General features: G+C 48.6%; 1 protein-coding gene across 1 annotated transcript in view; it reads right to left on the bottom strand.

Annotated features, from left to right (window-relative positions):
* Nucleotides 1–19,189, bottom strand: part of SYMPK (symplekin scaffold protein) — a 37,454-nt gene extending 18,265 nt beyond the window's left edge. The window contains exons 1-10 of the mRNA XM_059383123.1: nt 19,078–19,189; nt 14,593–14,716; nt 14,382–14,447; nt 13,031–13,084; nt 12,867–12,940; nt 10,032–10,158; nt 9,091–9,340; nt 6,918–7,088; nt 5,472–5,711; nt 1,878–2,032 (exon numbers count right to left, since the gene is read on the bottom strand). Of these exons, the coding sequence (XP_059239106.1) occupies nt 1,878–2,032; nt 5,472–5,711; nt 6,918–7,088; nt 9,091–9,340; nt 10,032–10,158; nt 12,867–12,940; nt 13,031–13,084; nt 14,382–14,447; nt 14,593–14,697 (1,242 nt within the window). The 5' untranslated portion in view covers nt 14,698–14,716; nt 19,078–19,189. The remainder of the gene's footprint in view (nt 1–1,877; nt 2,033–5,471; nt 5,712–6,917; nt 7,089–9,090; nt 9,341–10,031; nt 10,159–12,866; nt 12,941–13,030; nt 13,085–14,381; nt 14,448–14,592; nt 14,717–19,077) is intronic.
* Between the last annotated feature and the right edge of the window lie 780 nt (nt 19,190–19,969).

Raw genomic sequence — 19,969 nt, 5'->3', positions numbered from 1 at the left:
GCGGGCTCTCTGCTCAGCAGGGAGCCTGCTTCCTCCTCTCTCTCTCTGCCTACTTGTGATCTCTCTCTGTCAAATAAATAAATAAAATCTTAAAAAAATAAAAAATAAAATGCTAGGGTAAAATATTCAAAGAAAGCAGCAGGGAAGAATAAAGACAACAGGGGCGCCTGGGTGGCTCAATGGGTTAAAGCCTCTGCCTTCGGCTCAGCTCATGATCTCAGGGTCCTGGGATTGAGCCCCATGTCGGGCTCTCTGCTCGGCGGGGACCCTGCTTCCTCCTTTCTCTCTATCTGTCTACTTGAGATCTCTGCCTATCAAATAAATAAATAAGATCTTTAAAAAAAAAAAAAGGATAAAGACAACAGAAATAAAACGGAAAAGGTGGGGCGCCTGGGTGGCTCAGTCGGTAGAGCCTTCAGCTTGGGTCATGATCCCAGGGTCCTGGGATTGAGTCTCACATTGGGCTGCCTGTTCAGCAGGGAACCTGCTTCTCCCTCTCCCTGTCTCTCCCCATGCTTGTGCTCTCTCTCTCTGTCAAACAGATAAATAAAATCTTAAGAAAACAACAGAAAAGGTTATAAAAGAGTACCAATGAAACTTCGGAGCCAGTCCTTTGGAATGACCATAACCAAACAAATGGATGGTGAGACTGAACAACAAAAAAAGGAGTGAAGGACCCAATGCTTGAGACAAAAAAGCTGCACATTACTATGCAGACAGCAGGTATTATAAAGATAAAAAAGAATCCTGTGAAAAACTTTAGGCCAATAATTTGAAGATGTGAAGAGGACAGACCAGGTACAGTGAGTTAATGGAAGCCCCAGACAGAGCCTCAGCAAGCTGCATTCATTCAGACTGGTTCTGGAAGGAAACAAAGAGCCATGGCAGGGCTGGAGCAGGAAAGCTTCACAAGCTATACTTCTGGCCATAGCAAGGGGAATGGAAGCCAAAGCCAGGGCGCAGACAGGCAGAGGAAGGGCCGGGCGGGGGCTAGGGGAGACGGAGAAGGCCTGGCAGGGAGGCAAAGAGCTTAACTCCAGGTCTGTGGGTCGCGAACCAGGAGGCAGGCGTGCCAAGAACACAGGACACTGACAGCCTGCAGAGGAGCACGGGGAGAAATTCCACAGGTTTATTCTGACATAATGAATGAGTCTGCGGTGCCTGCGGAACTTCCAAGGGGAGAACAATGCAAGAGGCAGACACGTTTCCAAGCCTGGAGCTCACCAAAGAGATCTGAGTGGGACAGAAAACTCCCTCTCGCTACCCTTGTGACAAAAACCCAACTTCCTTCTCCCAAGAACTAAGCCCCGTGGAGCCTCTAGGCAGAGAGAAGACCGATGGTGAGCAGGGGAAGAGGCACTGTCATAAGCACCCAATGGAAAGGCCTGGGCACTGCTACAGCCTGAGGACCGATGGGAGATACCCCCGCCACCCACACCATCAGCTGGAGCCAGTGGTTCTTTCACTGTAGAGCAGGATTATCTTTGAGAATCTAAGGAAAAAGGGGGCCATCTCACCCCACCCATGCTAATCCCACATCACTTAGCAAGTAAGTTGTGCGGTCTGCTCTCCAGTTACCCTTCCCTCCCTTCAAAGGAGAGGAGAGGGGTGGGGTTTGGACAGGGACTCAGACTATCCAAAGAGGGATGGTTCAGGGGTTGGTGACAAGGGATCTCCTAAAGGAGTAAAGATCAGAGAAAAGGTCCATCCAAGATAGAGAGGGCCCACTGGACCACACCATCCCAACACCGAGACCGGAGTGGTGTGCTGGAACTAATACCATCTGGAAGAGGTGGGCAGTGTGGAGTGAAGGGTAGGAAAAGGATGGGAAACCCTTCCTTCTTGCCCTGTGGGAAATAGCCCGCATTCATCCTCACCAGATTGGCCACATTGTCAGGTGTCAGCAAGGGCTGCAGGAACTCAGCTGTGATGTCTGTGTCTGACTGGCCTGAGATTTGGGCTGAAGCCTTAGAGGTTCCTGACGGGCCTGGCTCCAAGTCCTTGTCCTCATCATCTTCCCCCAGGTTGGGCTCTGAGAGAGGAAAGGAGACAAGATGCTGGTGTCAGAGTGAACAACAGGCCCTCCCCCTCCCAGGGAGCCCAGCGGGGGCCCTGCATCCAGGCGGCCCTAGCAAGCAGCAGAGTGCAGCGGGCAAAGAGCTGGGCCACAGCCGTGCTTTGCCATCAAAGCACCGCGTGACCTTGGGGAAAAGACCTGCCTCTGTCCGTGCCCTGTTCTCCTCATCTATGAAATGGGAATAAGCCACACCAGCCTGGCTGATGACACGAAAATCCAAGAAGGTGAAAAGATTAACTAGTCATTTCCCTGAGCTTTATTGTTTAAAAACCTCTATCTCTGAAATAGGCTCAACCTCACCAAGAATCACGAAACATAAAGACAACCTAATAAGATAGTCTTTTTGCCTACATGATTGACAAAAAAATAAAAAGGCTGGTAGCGGCAGCTGTTAGTAGGGGTATGGACTGTGCAGATGTGAACTGGTATGGCCTTCTAGAAGGGCAATTTGACTGTACTGCCAACTTTTAAATGTATGCACCTTTTGACTCAGCAAATCTACTTCTAGATATTGAGCCTAAACACTTAACTCATATAAATGTATAGTGAAGATACAAAGCACAGAGAAAAACCTTCATGTACAGAGATGTTCCCTGAAGCCAGATTTTTTTTTTTTGAAGCTGGAATATTTAATAGGGTGATGATTTAAGTAGATGATGGCAGAATATGGTGCAATGTAATAGGGTTTTTTTTTCTGTTTTTAAGTAGGCTCCAGGCCCAGTGTGGGGCTTGGACTCATGACTTCACGATCAAGAATCTCATCCTCAACGGACTGAACCAGCCAGGCACCCCTGCTATTCAGTCTCTTAAAAAAGTTTGCAGCACACGTAACAGAAAGCTGACACTCTGCATTAACCAAGAGCAAGGGCACACACAAGTCAGCTACAAAAGGCTGAACAGAACGGACACTTCACAGACACGCAAATGGCTAATAAATGTAAAATGACACACACACAGCCCGACTGCAACATGTGCAAGAAAGCGAATCTAAACCAGGGATACCATTTATACCCAAAGGGTTTATGGAGCACCCAGGGCTAGGAAGAGTGGGTAATGGGCATTCACATAACACATGGTGGTGCAGGTTCTTGGGAAAACAGTTTGGCAACAGCTATCAAGAATGTCCATGCATGGGTGCCTGGGTGGCTCAGTGGGTTAAGCTGCTGCCTTTGGCTCAGGTCATGATCTCAGGGTCCTGGATCAAGCCCCACATTGGGCTCTCTACTCAAGAGGGCGCCTGCTTCCCCACCCCCCCACCACACCTGCCTCTGCCACTTGTGCTCTCTGTCAAATAAATAAATAAAATCTTAAAAAAAAAAAAAAAAAGTCCATGCATACAGTAGCAATGAGCACATTCAGCACTCAGATCTTGGCTTTTGAAACTACTGCCTGCTTAAAAGAAACCAGGGCTCCTTAGAAGAAAAGGCTGCTCTCAAGGCTGGGGTAAGGAAAGTACAAGGGGGGCGGTGTGCCTGGGTGGCTCAATGGGTTGAAGCCTCTGCCTTTGGCTCAGGTCATGATCCCATAGTCCTGGGATTGAGCCCCAAATCGGGCTCTCTGCTCAGCGGGGAGCCTGCTTCCTCCTCTGTCTCTGCCTGCCTCTCTGCCTACTTGTGATCTCTGTCAAATAAATAAATAAAATCTTTAAAAAAAAAAAAAAAGGAAAGTACAAGGGGAGTCCAGAACATCATGTTGTGCCAGAAAGTAAGAACTGCTCAGAACAACTTGCGGGACACACCAAGGGGTCATCAGAGCCAGCTCAAAGGCTTCCCTGGCTCAATACGAGGCAGTGTGAGGCACAAAATGAGTACCGAGAGTAATGGATCACAGTCTGGAGAGTAAGTGAGAATCCACGAGCACAGAGGATAATGAAGTAGGGAGAAAGCTCTTCCTAACAGAATGCCGACTGATAAACACAGAAGGAAAGCTTCTCATAATCATTAGAGCGATAGCACATGTTAAAATCACTGGGTCAGGGGCGCCTGGGTGGCTCAGTGGGTTAAGGCCTCTGCCTTCAGCTCAGGTCGTGATCCCAGGGTCCTGGGATCGAGCCCCGCGTCAGGCTGTCTGCTCTGCGGAGAGCCTGCTTCCTCCTCTCTCTCTCTCTCTGCCTGCCTCTCTGCCTACTTGTGATCTCTGTCAAATAAATAAATAAAATCTTAAAAAAAAAAAAAAAAAAGAAATCACTGGGTCAAACTGTGAAGGGGAACAGGTAGTTTTACACAGTACCAGTGTCTTCCTCAACTTAGGATTTACAATGGGGAAAAGTGCACTTATACTAGAGAAACCTGGGAGGCACTATTTCAACCAACTGATCCACGCTCCCATCACCAGTAAGGGGACAAATAGGTATCATGTGCCTCCTGACACCCCATGGAGACAGTCAAAGCATCAACTCTGCAGTGTCCCTCCCCCAAGTGCAGAACCTAGATGCAGTCAGGAGGCCACAGCAGACGAGCCCAAAGAGAGGGACATTTGACCCAAAGGTGGTCCTGGGCTCTTCACAACAGCAAGGTCACGAGGCAGAGGAAGGCTGTGGGATGAATTAGGGAGGCTAAGGAGGTGCAACGTGTGAGGGGATGTAGGCGCTTTCTGGTGACTTGTCTGAATGTCCAAAGTTACTTCAGAATAAAAAGTTTGAGGATACAGTAAAACTGGCGAGCAAAAAAACAGCTTTAAATGCACCAATCCCTTTACTAGGAAACTTTCTAGTAGTGGACAGGCACTCAAGACTCTCATACTATAGCAATCTCTACACTTAAAAAAAAAGGGGCGGGGGAACACAAATGTCCATCACCAGGAGGAGTGGTTAAAGCGATCCACAAGCACTAGAGACTATAATACCACCGTTAAAAGGATGCAGCAGAGGGGTGCCTGGGTGGCCTAGCTGTTGTCATCTCCGGGTTGTGAGATCAGGCCTTGCATCTGGCTCTGCACTCAGTGGGGAGTCTGCCTGAGGATTCTCTCTCTCTCTCTCTGTCTCCTCCTGCCCCTCCCCCAGCCCTGCACCAGCCCTGTCTCTAAAATAAATAAATACATAAATAAGAAATTACTTTAGAAAGAAAATCCAATTATAAAGGAAACAAAGGAAATGAGAACTCAGGTATTTCTGAAAGAAAACATAAGGGTTAATACTTAGGGAGTGGTTATTTTGGGGACAGGAATAAGAGGGAGACTTCATTCCATTCCTTTCTGCACGATTCAAGTAATTCATAATTACATGTGCATCACACATTTCAATAATTCTGATCTCATCTGCTATGTCATATCCTTACACTGTAATTTGCAATATACTATTAACTAATACAAATGAAACTCATAGTTAAATGTAAGTGAATGGGGCCATTCCTTGCCACCGCCTCTGGCAAGGCCTGGCCCAGCCCCTCAAGCTCACCCAGCTTCATCTTCTTGAGCGTGGAATCAGAGTCGTCTCGGGGCCGCTTGCGGGCGTCCTTGCCGCTGGGCATGTTGCGGGCGATCTCGGCCTGGGGCGTGCCCAGGTCCACTAGCAGGGTGGTGATCTGGGCCTGAAACTCCAGGGAGGCTGGGTGCTTCAGGACACTCAGCAGGTGCAGCTTGAGGTTCTTGCGCACACTGCTCACCTGAGATTTAGCCAGCGTCGGGGGCAGGTTGGCTGTGAGGAAAGAAGTGGAAGCTTTGTTCTGTGCACACAGCCCACGGGGCCCTGCTCATCTCACTGCCCAAGCCCCAGTGAGAGGGGTGGCTGCAGGCACCTCCTAGAAAAGTTCCTTTGCTCTCGGATCTACTGTGTACAAGCTGATGCTTAAAACCCTCAAGAGGCTTCCATCAGGATTAATCAACCTTAAAACAAAGAGGAGGCTCACCCTTCTTTTTATTAAACATAAAGGCTCATCACCCCCCAGTCTGGAATTTCCAGTGTGCGTCCCCTGGGGAAAGCTATCATCACCATCGTCACCTCCACAATCCCCCCAACTGATCCCCCCAACAGTGCGCCTTGCTGGTCCTGCCACCAGAATGACTGTCCCATATCTAACAGTCACCTTGATGAACAAGGCTTCCCTGTTCCACAGAGAAAGAGGATGCCTGTAATTTTGCCTGCCCAGGATCCTTCCCTCCTTCCTCAGCCAACAATGCTTCCATTTTCCTTTGAGGGAACCACCCCGGCTCCATTCTCAGTCCAAGTGGGCAACAGACTCAGGCCAGTCAGAACAATGCAATCCCATGGCCACTGTGATTGGTCCAGAGAGAGGCTACCAATGTCTTCTCAGCCAATCAGGAACAATGGGCATCAGTCTTTGGACTTTTGCTGGAATGATGGGGAAGCAAACACTCTGTCCCCTGGGGTTTCCTAGTGGACAGAATGGAAGCCTGGGGCCATCAGGGGCCATCTTTGCTATCTCAAGGAAAGAGACACAGAACAAAAAAGCCAACAAGGAGGAATTAAGAGCCAAGAAATGGAGACAGATCCACAATCTGTTCGTATTCACACCTCAAGCCTGGACACTTCAGTTTTCACACATGTACAAAAGTAGAGAAAAGACTGTTACAAATCACCAGGTACCCAACACTTTCCTTCCTGCTTTTTTTGTTGTTGGAATGTTGGAGGGGGGAAGGCTGGAATCTCTTAAAGTATTCCACAGACATCATGTCATTTCATCCACACATACCTTCATATTAAAGTCAGCTTTGAAACAGCTGTCACACGCAACCAAAAGATTCCTGTCTAATCCAGAGAATGCTTCTGGTGTCCAGACCTACTAAATGGATGAATCCCTCATGGACCCACTATCAGGCTCACATTTTCTCAGGACAGAGCAGACTGGCCAGTGGAGAGCGGGAGGGGAGGGGACCAACCTACCATGCAGGGTTTCATAGGCCTGGATCACCTCTGACATGAACATGGGCCTCTGGCGGGCGATGTTGGCAAGGGAGCCCAGCGCTGTGGTCAGGTTGATGGAGGAGATGGCGGGGTGCACCATGAACTTGAGCAGCTGCTCCAAGGCTGCCTTGCCTTCTTCCCACAGCACATCTAATGAGGGAGAGAAGAGTACCAGTTAGCAGGGGCCTTTCTCCCTGGCCTCTGCAAAGAGTAGCCTTTGGCGCCAAAAGGAGAAAGATTCTTACACATGATGGCTCAGAAGCGCTGAAAAAAACCCAGAAAATTTAGTGGTTGAGGAATCCTATGAGGCAGACTATTAATGAGTATAAAAATGTAGGGGCACCTGGCTGGTTCAGTCAGTAGAACATGCAACTCTTAATCTCAGAGTCATGAATTCAAGTCCCACATTGGGTGTGGAGCTTACTTAAGGGAAAAAAAAAAGGAACAAAAAATTAGAGATGATGCTCAGAGCATGAGATTCCAGCAGTGAATGACTAGAAATGATTTTAAATATCCAACTACAGGAATCTGATGATTTGTGCGACATTGAGATAAAACTTTAACTATGTAAAAATGTGTATGTACACACAGACAAAGCACTCAGTCCTTTGTACTACCACTCTCTGTGATCTGGTCCCCCAAAGTTAACCTTTAATAACTTTGGTGGATATCTTCCTTGACACTTTCTATGAAAAAATACACTGGAGGGGGTGTCTGGGTGGCTCAGTCATTTAAGCATCTGCCTTCAGCTCAGGTCATGATCCTGGGGTCATATATATATATAAAATGGGGTTTTATATATATATATAAAATGTCCATTTCTGAGGAAGAAAGGTCTGGAAAGAAACATACTCTTAGTAATATTTATCTCTGGGAAGCAGAACTGGGGAGTGGTATTTTCTCTTTATACCCCTCTGTTGTGTTTTGCTTGATACCTCACTAGTGTACATGAACCATACTTATAATTTGCAATTGAGAAAACAGTTAAGGGGTGTCTGGGTGACTCCTGATTTTGGCTTGGGTCATGATCTCGGGGTCGTGAGACTGAGCCCTGCCCTAGGCTCCACGCTGGGTGTGGAGCCTGCCTAAGATTCTCTTTCTCCCTCTTCTCTCTGTGCACCCCTACTTGCACATGCTCTAAATAAATAAATAAATAAATAAATAAATAAATAAATATTTTAGGGGGGGGGCACCTGGGTGGCTCAGGGGTTTTTTTTTTTTTTTTTTTTTTTAAAGATTTCATTTATTTATTTGACAGAGAGAGACCACAAGTAGGCAGAGAGGCAAGCAGAGAGAGAGAGAGAGAGAGGAGGAAGCAGGCTCCCTGTCGGGCAGAATCCCTGATGTGGGATTCGATCCCAGGACCCTGAGTTCATGACCTGAGCTGAAGGCAGAGGCTTAACCCACTGAGCCACCCAGGTGCCTGGTGGCTCAGTTCTTAAGTGTCCAACTCTTGGTTTTGGCTGGGGTCTTGATCTCATGGGTCATGAGACTGAGTCCCGCTGTGGGCTCTGCTCAGTGAGGAGTTGAAGATTCTCTCCCTCTGCCCCTCCTCCCACTCATGCTCTCTCTCTTAAATAGAGAAATAAATCTTAAAAAAAAAAACAAAAAAACCCACTTAAAACTAGCTACCATTTACTGAGTGCTCATATCCTCATGGAACCTCTCGACAAAGCCATGAAAGGGGTACTACTACAGCTCCACTTTACAAAAAAAGAAATGAAGCTCAGAGAGAAGTAATTTGCCCAAGTTCACATTTTAAGTGGTGAAGCTGGGATTGGATCCTGTCATTAAAGTTCTTAACCAATGTCTTTTTTTTTTAAGAGATTTTATTTATTTGATTAAAAAAAAAAGTGTGTGTGTGGGCACACACACATCTAGGGCAGGAGTAGAGGAGTAGAGAGGGAGGAGAGGAAAGACTCTCAAGCTGATTCTGCTCAGCACAAAACCCGATCGGCTCGATCCCTGACCCTAAGATCATGACCTGAGCCAAAACCAAGAGCCAGATGCTCAATCGACTGAGCCACCCAGGTGCCCCTCTTAATCAATGTCTTACACTGTCTCCAGAAATGAAAAACTGAGAAAAAAAGAGGGAGGAAGGGAGTCTGTGTAGTTTGTGACTGACAGATGGGACGAGCTGATGGATACTCACTGTACTGGATATATGGGTGGTCACGAGGGATGCGGTCTAAGCTGATGTCATGCTCCTGGCGTCGGGGCACCTCCGAGTCAGCCATGCGGGGTGACAAGGTGACAATGAGACCCTCCACAAACTTGATGGCGTGGGTGCGGATGCCGTCATTGTCAGAATCCAGCAGCAGAATGATGTCCGCAGCCATGGCAGACACCATGTCCCAGCAGGCCTCTTGGAGCTCACTGATGACTCGTGACTTTACCATCCACTGTGAGGGGCCAGGGAGGAATGGAGACAGAGAAAGGGACAAGACATCGATTGCCAACTCCATCACTACCCAGAGACCCATGAAGATGATGAATAAATTCATTTGGGAAATGTACTGAGCTACAGTTCTGCCCCAGGCCCCGTGCGAGATGATACTGGAGATAAGACCCAGGTCAGGTTCTGCCTTCATGAGGTTCACAGACAACGACAACCCAGAGTGAAAAGGCTCAAATCTTAAGACAAAGGAGTAAAAATGCTGCCCGCACAACATGGTGGCCAAGAGTAAATGGATTCATTTATTTCATTAATGCTAATGAACACCTCACCAGTGCATGCTTTTCCTTATAGCACTGACCTTGGTGCCAAATGAAAATTTTTGTGATTCTTTGATAAGCATCTATCTCCCTCACTGGGCCATGAGCACCTTAAAGGCAGGACCCAACCCATCTGTGTCATAGAGAAAGTACTCAGGGAATGTTTGTGCAGCACCTGAGTGTTTGGATGGATGGATGGATGGCGACTCCCTGTTAGGAAATTAGAACCCTCGTCGCCTGTTCCTGAAGATCAATAGCATGTCTTGCCCATAAAGAGTCTATCTGTCCCTGGTTTAACTGACCTGCCCCTGTGTCCCAAAGAAGCTGTAAATGAGACCTGTGAGATCAGGATGACCCCGGGTGGGAGGGAGCACCTACCTGCAGGGCCACCTTGTAGAGCTGGGTCATGGTGAGGATGGCCTTCTTCACCACATTCACATTCTCGTCCCTCAAGAGCATGTTGAGGTTCGCAATCAGTTTCAGCAGTAACTCAATGTCTCGTTTGCTGGGGGGATAAAGAAAAAAGGTCAAGGTCATGGTCAGGGTGTGGTCTTGGGGTATGTGAGGGAAGCCTAGGGTCCATGAGGAAAGGGAAATCAAGGTCAGTTGTTGCCAGGAGACTGAGGGTGGCAAAGTCAGGGACTGCATCTGTCTTGTTTGTCAACATGTCCGGAAACCAAGAACATTGCTTGGCACCTTTGGATATAGCCACCCACGAACCCTCTCTCTGGGTTAGCCCTGCAATGCCCACTCTTTCACTCTTTCACCCAGCTGTTCCCAGGGGAAGAGCTGAGCTGTTCCCAGGGGCAGCACAGCCAGACAACTGTGGGAATCTGGACAAGCCAACTGTCTCATTTAGGATAGTACTTCCCTCATAGCTTGTTGTGAACACAGCAATACTTGTAAAGTACTTAGTACGGTATAAAAAGCATTCAGAAACAAAAACTCTTTATTATTTTCCGGCACTTTGTTTTATGAAATCCCCAGTTTTGTTCACTCATTTGTTTACCTCAGTCTGAGGGCTCTGAAAGCGGGGGACCCTTTCTGGTCATACAAGCAGAGTCTTGTTTTTTTGTTGAAGAATGAAATATGTGTTTGATGAATTAAAAAAATTCAAGAAGGCCACACCTAGACCTCAGATCATGAATATAATTTTTACAACATTCTATAATCTGAAGTTAAATATTAAGCTAATCAGCCAAAAAATACGGAACTTGGGGCACCTGGATGGCTCAGTTCGTTAAGCGGCCAACTCTTGATTTCGGCTCAGATCACGATCTTGGGGTCACGGGATTGAGCCCCGACTTAGGCTCTGTGCTCAGGAAGAAGTCTGTTTGAGATTCTCTCTCTCTCCCCTGCCCCCCAACCCAGCTCACGTGCATGCGTACTCTAATAAATAAATCTTAAAGAAAAAATGAAACTCAACTGCCAGCTATGTGAAATCAGAAGCAGTATCTGTATTTAGTCACTGCTCAATTCCTATAGCCAAGACACAAATGCCTGGCACATACCTGTTGAATGCATATTGAAATTTACCACAAATTCTCCCAGTAAAAAGTGAAGATTATGAATTTGGGCAACGGCGTTACAGATATGGGTTAAATCTGCAGCCCTGCCACATACTGGCCGTGTGGCCTTAAGAAACTCACTTCACCTCTCTGAGTCACAGTTTTGTCTTCCTATAAATGGGCCACAAAACTAATCCATGGTGTTATTTTTGAAGATCGAAGTACATAACAAATTAGGTAAAGCATTTAGTACAATGCCCGACAAAGAGAAAACAGTCACTAATTAGGGGCTATTTCATTTCCTCTGAGTCACAAAGCATCCAATAATTGCTGAATGAACAAATGACTCAGCCTGAACAAATCACTTCATCATTCTGAGCCTCAGTTTCCCTTTCCTTAAAAGGCAGATAACAAAGCCTCCATTCCCAAGGCCGCTGTGAAGGTTACAGGTGAAGAGAGAGGAGGGGACTTAACAGAGCAGAGCACATGGCAGAGTAAGCTTCCCACATGGTCACTCCTCCAGTTATTCTTGTTCAACAAATACGTATTCAGTGCTTCCTCTGTGCCAACACTGTCCTGGACATGGGGATACAGCAGTCCACCATACAGAGAAGGCCTGCCCTCGTGGAGCTGACATTTTTGAGGGGGAGACAGTGCAGAGGGGGTGCCAGTGGTGGGGGGCTGCACTAGCAGGGCCAGGAGAGGCTGGCTGAGGAAGACCAGAGAGAAGTAAAGGAGTGAGGGGTGGGGGGGCTCCCTGGGGATGAGAATCCCTTGCAGGCACAGCAAGCTGAAAGAATAGTAGGTTTTGAGAATAGGGAGGCTGGAGGGTGTCAATAAAGATCAGGGAAGGTTGGGGCGCCTGGGTGGCTCAGTGGGTTAAGCAGCTGCCTTCGGCTCAGGTCATGATCTCAGGGTCCTGGGATCGAGTCCCACATCGGGCTCTCTGCTCAGCAGGGGGCCTGCTTCCCTTCCTCTCTCTCTGTGATCTCTTCCTTTCCTCTCTCCTACTGTGATCTCTCTCTGTCAAATAAATAAATAAAATATTAAAAAAAAAAGATCAGGGAAGGCACCAGGGAAGATGGGATAAAGGGGAGGAGTGTGGGTTTCTATCTAAGTGAGCCAGTGGGCCAGTGGAGTTCTGAGAGCAGGTGAGCACCGAGAGCTGGTTTACGTTTTAGCAGGATCACTCTGGCTACTGTGTGAGAGGAAGCAGGGCACGGATCTGGTACTTCCTTTGGGGAGGTTAAAAATGTGTTGGAACTAGATGGGTGAATGTGCTAAATGTCAGTGAATTTTTTACCTAAAAATAGTTAATTTTATAGTGAATTTACTTCAATTAAACAGAAGAGAGGGAGGGAAAGCAGGAGAACCAGACAGAAGGCCACTGGAGCCACCTAGGTGGGAGGTAATGGTGACTTGGAGCAGCCTAATAGCCAAAGAAGTGGTTGAAAAATGCCCAGATGCTATTCAGATTTTGAAGGCAGAGCTGAGAGTCCTTACTGATGATGTAGACGTGAAGTGTAGGAGAAGTAGAGCCATCATGAATGACTCCACGACTCTGACCTTATTAAGTATTTGCTGAGGAATCAGTGTGCATGGCAGGGAAAAATGGGCCCGAGAAGCAGAGAGAAGGGCCAGGCGGGGAGCGGAAGAGGCTATCTCCACCGGGGTGCTCCCAGGGGCTCCCTGCGCCACCCCGTACCATGCCTCCTCGATGAAGCCAATGACAAATTTGCGCACTTCGATCGACTTGTCCGCTTGGAAAGCGATGATCTCCTGCCAACATCAAGAAGGTGGTCAGGGCCGTACCAGGATCCATCCCCTTAACCCTATACCCACACCCTTTCTCTCCCACGGGTCACTCACATCCAGGAAGTTGTCTAGTAGTGTAGGATCTTTGTTGATGATCAGTTCTTGGACCTAGAAGGACACTGGGGATGAGGAGGAGGGCCATACATATAAAAGCAGGCTCCAATCAGTTCAGACAGGAGCGTATAAGAGAAACAGCGTGGAGACAGGCAGCAGATAAACTCAGTTCAATCCTGGCTCTGCCACTCCCAACCATGGCCTGGGCAAGTGGATTCCCCCAAATTTGTTTGCTCTTCTACAAAAGGAGGATCTTAAACACCAACTCATAGGGCTCTTGTGAAGCTTTAATAAGAAGATCCTATAAGGAGGCATAAGGTCCTGGTCAGTAGGAAGCACAAGGCACATGATGGAGGCTAAGGAAGAGGGGAATGTTGCCGGAATTCCTTCCGGAGGCTCATCCATCAACTCTCTCCACTCTCCTTCTGTTTCTACTCCCCAATCACACTGCCACAATTCATCAGGCATTTCATGACAGTGAGAACCTATTTCCTGATGTCCTTGGACTTGCCAGGTTCTTTGGAATAAGCCCTTCCCACAGACATTTTCACAGAAGCCCAGTGCCAGCAGTGGTCTGACTCGCACTGCTAAGAGGCTGAGTCAGCCATCCAAGGCTACACGCTGTACACACGGAGCAAGCAGCAGAACTAAGGTTCTCACCCACACAACCTGACCCCCTCCAACCCTGAACTTTATTTACCTGCCTCCCAGTCTTAACTACACCCGGCCCCTCCCCTCCAATTCTTCCTGTCTTCTTTTGCCTTTGTGTAATCTATTGTGCCCTCCACTTCACTTGAGACACCCTCCCTCTCTCACTTAACCTGTTTCTCTCCTCATCCTCCAGGTCTCCGCTTCCAGGTGCCCTCTTCTGGAAAGCCCTCCCAGACTTCCCACCCACAGGCCGGGTCAGCAGGCCCCTCAAGGCTCCTCAGCAAGCTGGGTTCCTCCAACCCACCCTGCCTTGCCCACTCTGTTTCCACTGTCTGGTGGCCTATACGTCTTCCCCGCTAAACAGGAACCTGGCAGAGAGGAAATACAAGGATGAAGAGCGGAGGATTTGGATCTGGAATCCAGCATGCCAAGTCCCAGTTCAGCCAGCTCCTAGCAGACTGACCTGAGGCTCATTATTTTAAGTTCTGAAACTCCGCTTCTTTCTGTAGAAACTGGGGACCAAATTACCCAGAGCTTTTGTGAGAATTAAAAGAGAGCATGCCTGTACAGCACTGGGCACCACAGCAAGCATATCCTAAATGCCTAAATGGGGACACTGGTGTCAGACCAGTATCTTCTTTTTCACGTTCCCAGCCCCTCCCCTTGTGCTGCTTAGCCCGGCATCACCCCAGCCCCTCACCTGCTTGAGTACTGTGATCTTTGAATCATTGGTGATTAGTGCTGCCTGGTTCAAGAGATCCACCACCTGGAAGGAGGAGGAGAGGCAGGGGATAGTGCTAGCTTTACCAGCCCAGCCCCTTTGGTACTCCCTGGGCTCCGCACCTGGGGGTGGACTGCCCTAAAGACAGGGGCTGTGCCTCCCCATTCTAAGCCCTTCCCTCCATGCTCACTCTCTCTGAGGTGGTCATGCCATCGATGCCTGGCCCCTCCTCTTGTGTGAAGAACTGTGATGCCACACTCCGCCTAGTGACACTGTCGCCACTGCTGCCTGCCATGGCTGCTGTCCGGTACTTCCTGGAGAAAAAGAGGATTGATCAAGCTCTGGGACCCTGTGGATAGGGTGGACCTTCACCCAACTGTCCACAAAGGAAGCAACCCTCCTTTCCATTCTGTCCTGTCCCTGTTGGGTCTTCTGAACTCCGTCTCCCATCAAGGCTGTCTCAGACTGTGTGTATACATAGGGGTTATGATTTGGGAGAGACAGAGGTCTCCCAGGTTGGAGGAAGTCCCTTGTGGAGTGCCAGGCCTCACCTCCAGGACTTTGCCTATAGCAGGCTGACCACAAACATCTGCTTAATGACTGAACAAATGAACACACAGCAACCTCCTTGCTGGTTTCAGGGCCTCGTCATGCCATCGGGGCTGTACTTGGGACCAGACATGACAGCAAGCTTTCTGCAAGGGAGCTCTGAGGAATACCAGTCACAGAGTCCTACCAGGTAAGTATTCAACACATCCAAAAAGGCCTAGTTAAAATAAATTAGGTTTCAGTCATTTTCTGGAGTATTATGGAGTTGTTTTTTTTTTTTTAAAGGGGAGTGGGGGAAGGGGAACTTTTGGGCATCTGTCCCAGAGTCACGCTTGGCAGAACTATTTAATAAGGATCAATTATTGGGGTGCCTGGGTGGCTCAGTGGGTTAAGCTTCTACCTTTGGCTCAGGTCATGATCCCAGGGGCCTGAGATCAAGTCCACATGGGGCTCTCTGCTCAGCAGGGAGCCTGCTTCTCCTCATCTCTCTCTCTGTCTGTCTCTCTGCCTATTTGTGATCTCTCTCTCTGTCAAATAAATAAATAAAATCTTAAAAAAAAAAAATAAGGATCAATTACAGCAAAAGACTATTAGCAACCCAAGTGTTCTCAAACAGGGAGACTGACTGAAAAAACCAAGATAAATCCACATAACAAAATACTATGCAACTGTAAAAAGAAACGAGGGATGGGGGCGCCTGGGAGGCTCAGTCAGTTAAGCATCTGCCTTCAGCTCAGGTTGTGATCCCAGGAGAGTCCCAGGTCTGATTCCCTGATCAGTGGGAGCTTGCTTCTCTCTCTCCTCCCCATTCATGCTCTCTCTCGCTATCTCTGTTTCTCTCTCAAATAAATAAAATCTTTAAAAAAAAAATGAGGGATGAATAAAAGGAAAATCTCTATATAGTGATTAACCATAGAGTCCAACATATACTAACTGAAAACATGCAAAGTGGGAGTCAATGTTTGCTGCATCCTCCCTTTTTACAAAAGAGAAATACATATAGGGGCACCTGGGTGGCTCAGTGGGTTAAAGCTTGTCTTCACTTCAGGTCATGATCCCAGGATCCTAGGATCGAGCCCTGCATCGGGCTCTCTGCTCAGCAGGGAGCCTGCTTCCCTTCCTCTCTCTCTGCCTGCCTCTCTGCCTACTTGTGATCTCTGTCAAATAAATAAATAAAACCTTAAAAAAAAAAAGAGAGAGAGATACATATAGATATAGACACACATGTATATCTATATCTACATACATATTTAAAAATGAAAAGATAAAAACCAGAAGAAGAGGGAAAACAGTAAAATAAATCTGGTGGGTCTCTGCCTTCAGCTCAGGTCATGATCCCAGGATCCCACGATGAAGCCCCACACTGGGCTCCCTGCTCAGTGCGGAGCGTGCTTCTCCCTCTGACCCTCCCTCCTCTCATGCTCGCTCTCTCTCTCTCAAATAAATAAATAAAATCTCAAAACAAAACCAAAAAACAGGGACGGCAACAATGTTTACCTCCCAGGACTTTTCTGAGGAGTAGATGAGTTAGTATGCAAAATAAACACAAGATAAGTACAGCTACTATTTTTATGTGCCCCTGAAAAGATCTGAAGGATGTTACATAAACCATTAACAATTTGAGGAGGCTGAGAAAGATGCACCTTTTTTTTTTTTTAAAGATTTTATTTATTTTATTTGACAGACAGAGATTACAAGTAGGCAGAGAGGCAGGCAGAGAGAGAGAGAGAGAGGAGGAAGCAGGCTCCCTGCTGAGCAGAGAGCCTGATGTGGAACTCGTTCCCAGGACCCTGAGATCATGACCTGAGCCGAAGGCAGTGGCTTAACCGACTGAGCCACCCAGGCACCCAAAGATGCACCTTTTAAAAGGAACGTAAGGGGCACCTGTGTGGCTCAGTAGGTTAAAGTCTCTGCCTTCAGCTCAGTTCATGATCCCAGGGTCCTGGGATTGAGCCCCACATCGGGCTCTCTGCTCAGCAGGGAGCCTGCTTCCCCCTTCTCTCTGTCTGCCTCTCTGGCTACTTGTGATCTCTGTCTGTCAAATAAGTAAATAAAATCTTTTTAAAAAATAAATAAAAATAAAGGAATGTAATATATTGCAATACAGTAGTTATTCACCAGATGTCTGCTGAATGAACGAGTATCCAGCAGCCTCCTTCCTAGACTCCCTGCCACCTGTCACAGTCACATCTTGTTTAGCATCAAAGCCTTCATCCTCACCAAGGCCTAGGAGACCTTATATGAGTGGCCCCTTCTACCTCTGCCCTCACTTTCCTCTCAGGTCTCTGCGTTCCAGCTTTTCCCTCACTACCCTATTTCTTTCTTTTTCTTTTTTCCACTACCCTATTTCAAACGTCAATTCCTTCTCCCTCTCCATCTGTGCTACTCTATTTTTCTGCACAGCATTTATTACCATCAGCATACTACAAATTTATAAGCTCTGTGAAGGCCAGGATTTGCGTGTGTCTGTTCACTTTCTAGACTTACAGCATGGAACAACACCTGGCACCGAGTAAGTGCTCAGTAAATATCAGAATGAATGCCAAAGGGCTTCCCCAATCACTGTACTTACTATCCCCGCCCTTTGGCTCTAAAACGCTTGAAAAATTATAGCTAATATTTATGTGCTAGGCACAATTCTAACACACATGTTAGCTTATTTAAAGCTCCCAACACCAACTCTTGGAGGCAGTTACTATTTTTAATCTCCTTTTACAAATGAGGAAATTTGAAGGTAAGGGAGGTAAAGTCACTGGACCAAAGGCTCACAGCTTCTGAGACACAGACCCAGCAGTATGACTGCAGAGTCTATCCTCCTCACCACTAGGCAGTCCTGCCTCTCTGAAAGGCACTCCTTCTCCAGGACAGGTCTGTTCAAGCAAGCCGAGGGGCACAGTCACCTGACAACCAGCACACTGCAGTCCCTTATCAGAACATAATGAACCTTTTCATGATGAACTTTTCCAACCTTTCCACTCTTTCCATGACAATAACAGATTGAAATCTACCTTTTTTAATTTTTTTAACCCTGTGTTAAAAAAATAAACCCTCTTCTACTTTATGGTTTATCCTTAAAAAAAAAAAAAAAAGTATATGCACATTTCCTTTCTTTCCTAAAAAGGGAAGCATATGATTAGTAAAAAGGGAGCACATAATTAGCACCACCTTCTCTTTTATTTGTTTTCACTTAATATTTTCTGGAGCCCACTCTATATCAACGTAGAGACATTTTCTTCATTCCCTTCCCCCAACCCCCCTTTCATAGTTGCATAGTATTTTATTATGTAGGTATTACCAGCTTTTTTTCTGCCAACCTCCCTATTGAAGAACATCTGGGGGTGCTTGCAGTCTTTTTTGCGATTACCGACCATCACTGTTTCCCCTTCCCTCCTGGTGTATTCCTTGAGTCCCACTGCCCCACTCCCATCTGGGAGTATGACGACTCCCCTCATACAGGAAGTAACCCCAGGAGTATCTTTCATTCATGCAACGAACATTAACCGGGCATCTTCAGTGCGACCAGCGCTGTGCTGGGAACACATTCTCTAAGTCCCTGTCTCCGTGGACCTCACGGCCAAGCATCTAATCGAAAAACCCCACAAATAAAGGTCCAATGATAAATCAGACCACATGTGACATGAAGGAAAGGAACAGGGACCTATGAGAGGGTTTAACAGGCGGATTTCGGGACGGAAGGCGGGAAAGCAGGCCTTCGCAGAGGAAGTGACGTTGATGCACAGACCCGAAAGATGAATGGGAGTTAGCCAGGCAGAATGGGTAAAAGGATGTTGCGGGCAAAGGGGAAAGCATGTGCAAAAATCCTGAGGCGGGAAGGCGCATGGCGAGTTTGAGGAACCGGAAGGCCAGTGCAGCTGTGCGAAGTGGGGAACGAGCAGAGAGGCCGAGCCGGGGCCGGAGGGGCGGACGCGCCTTAGGGGCCACGTTGGAACTTTGCCCTGAGGGCACTGGAGAGCCACGGGTGGGTCCTGAGCTGGGGAAGAAACCGGGGTCCCGAACGTCACTGCTCCTCTTTCCTCGCAGCGCCCCAACCCGCCGGCCAGCGCTCCTGCCGCCTCAGGGTCCCTCCTCCCTTCGTTCCCGGGCCCCCACTCCGCCCCCCGCTCACCGCGGCGCCGGCCTCCGTCCCCCTCGCGCCCCCTCAGCAGCGCCTCCTCACAGACGCCGCCGTCGCCATCTTCCGTTCGCCGCCGGGACACTGCGCACGCGCCGCGCACACAGGGCCGCCGGGAAATGGAGTCCACACTGCAGCCCGACCCCGCCCCTACCCACCTGCAACGCGAGAGGTCTTCCACCCTCCCCCAGACGACGCCGGGGCGTCCTTTATTTCCGGCCTTTGATTGCCATGCCTTAAGGGAAATGTAGTCCCTTAGCGGAGGCATTGGACGGAAAGGGAGGTAGAGGCTTCTGGGAAATGGAGTTCTTGGTAGTTCTGGGTCCTGGACGGCTGGTGTTAGGGCGGGCGGAGAGTCCGGGCGGCAAAGCTCCGAGGACCTGGAGATGATCTGTTGCCCCAGTGGAGTCTAAGCAGAGTCCTCGATCCCGTCCACCTTAGGTCCTGACCGTTTACGCAGTCTGGAGCCTTTCCAGCTGTCGGAAGCTTCAGTCTTCCAGTCCGTCCAATGGGAACGTGGGTTCGAGGGTCTCTTGCAGTCCTTATGGTAGCATATACTGACCTCCGGAGTCCACAGCGCTCTGAGGCCCTTCTCCTCCGCCGCGGTCATGCTGGGCTCTGGCCATTCGCCCTCTTCTGTCGAGAAGATGAAGCCCGATGGGGTAGAAGAGCCCCAGAGTTCTGCCCTTGGGGCTTTTAGCCTCGGCAGTGTTGCGCACCCGTCGCTCCCTCTCTTAAGCCACCTCCAGCTCTCGTGGCCCCGGGCTGCGGCTCCCGGCGCCTGAGGTCTGTCTCCGCTTAATCCCGCAGGGGGCGCCCCAGTCCGAGCGCGCCGCCCTCGGGGAGGCGGGAGGGGAGCCCGGGGCGTGCGAGGGCGGGGGGGGGG

This window comes from Mustela nigripes, chromosome 17, assembly GCF_022355385.1.
Source record: "Mustela nigripes isolate SB6536 chromosome 17, MUSNIG.SB6536, whole genome shotgun sequence".
NCBI classification, from domain to species: Eukaryota; Metazoa; Chordata; class Mammalia; order Carnivora; family Mustelidae; genus Mustela; species Mustela nigripes.
Note: the sequence above shows the minus strand (reverse complement) of the source record. Positions and strands in the feature narration are given on the sequence as shown.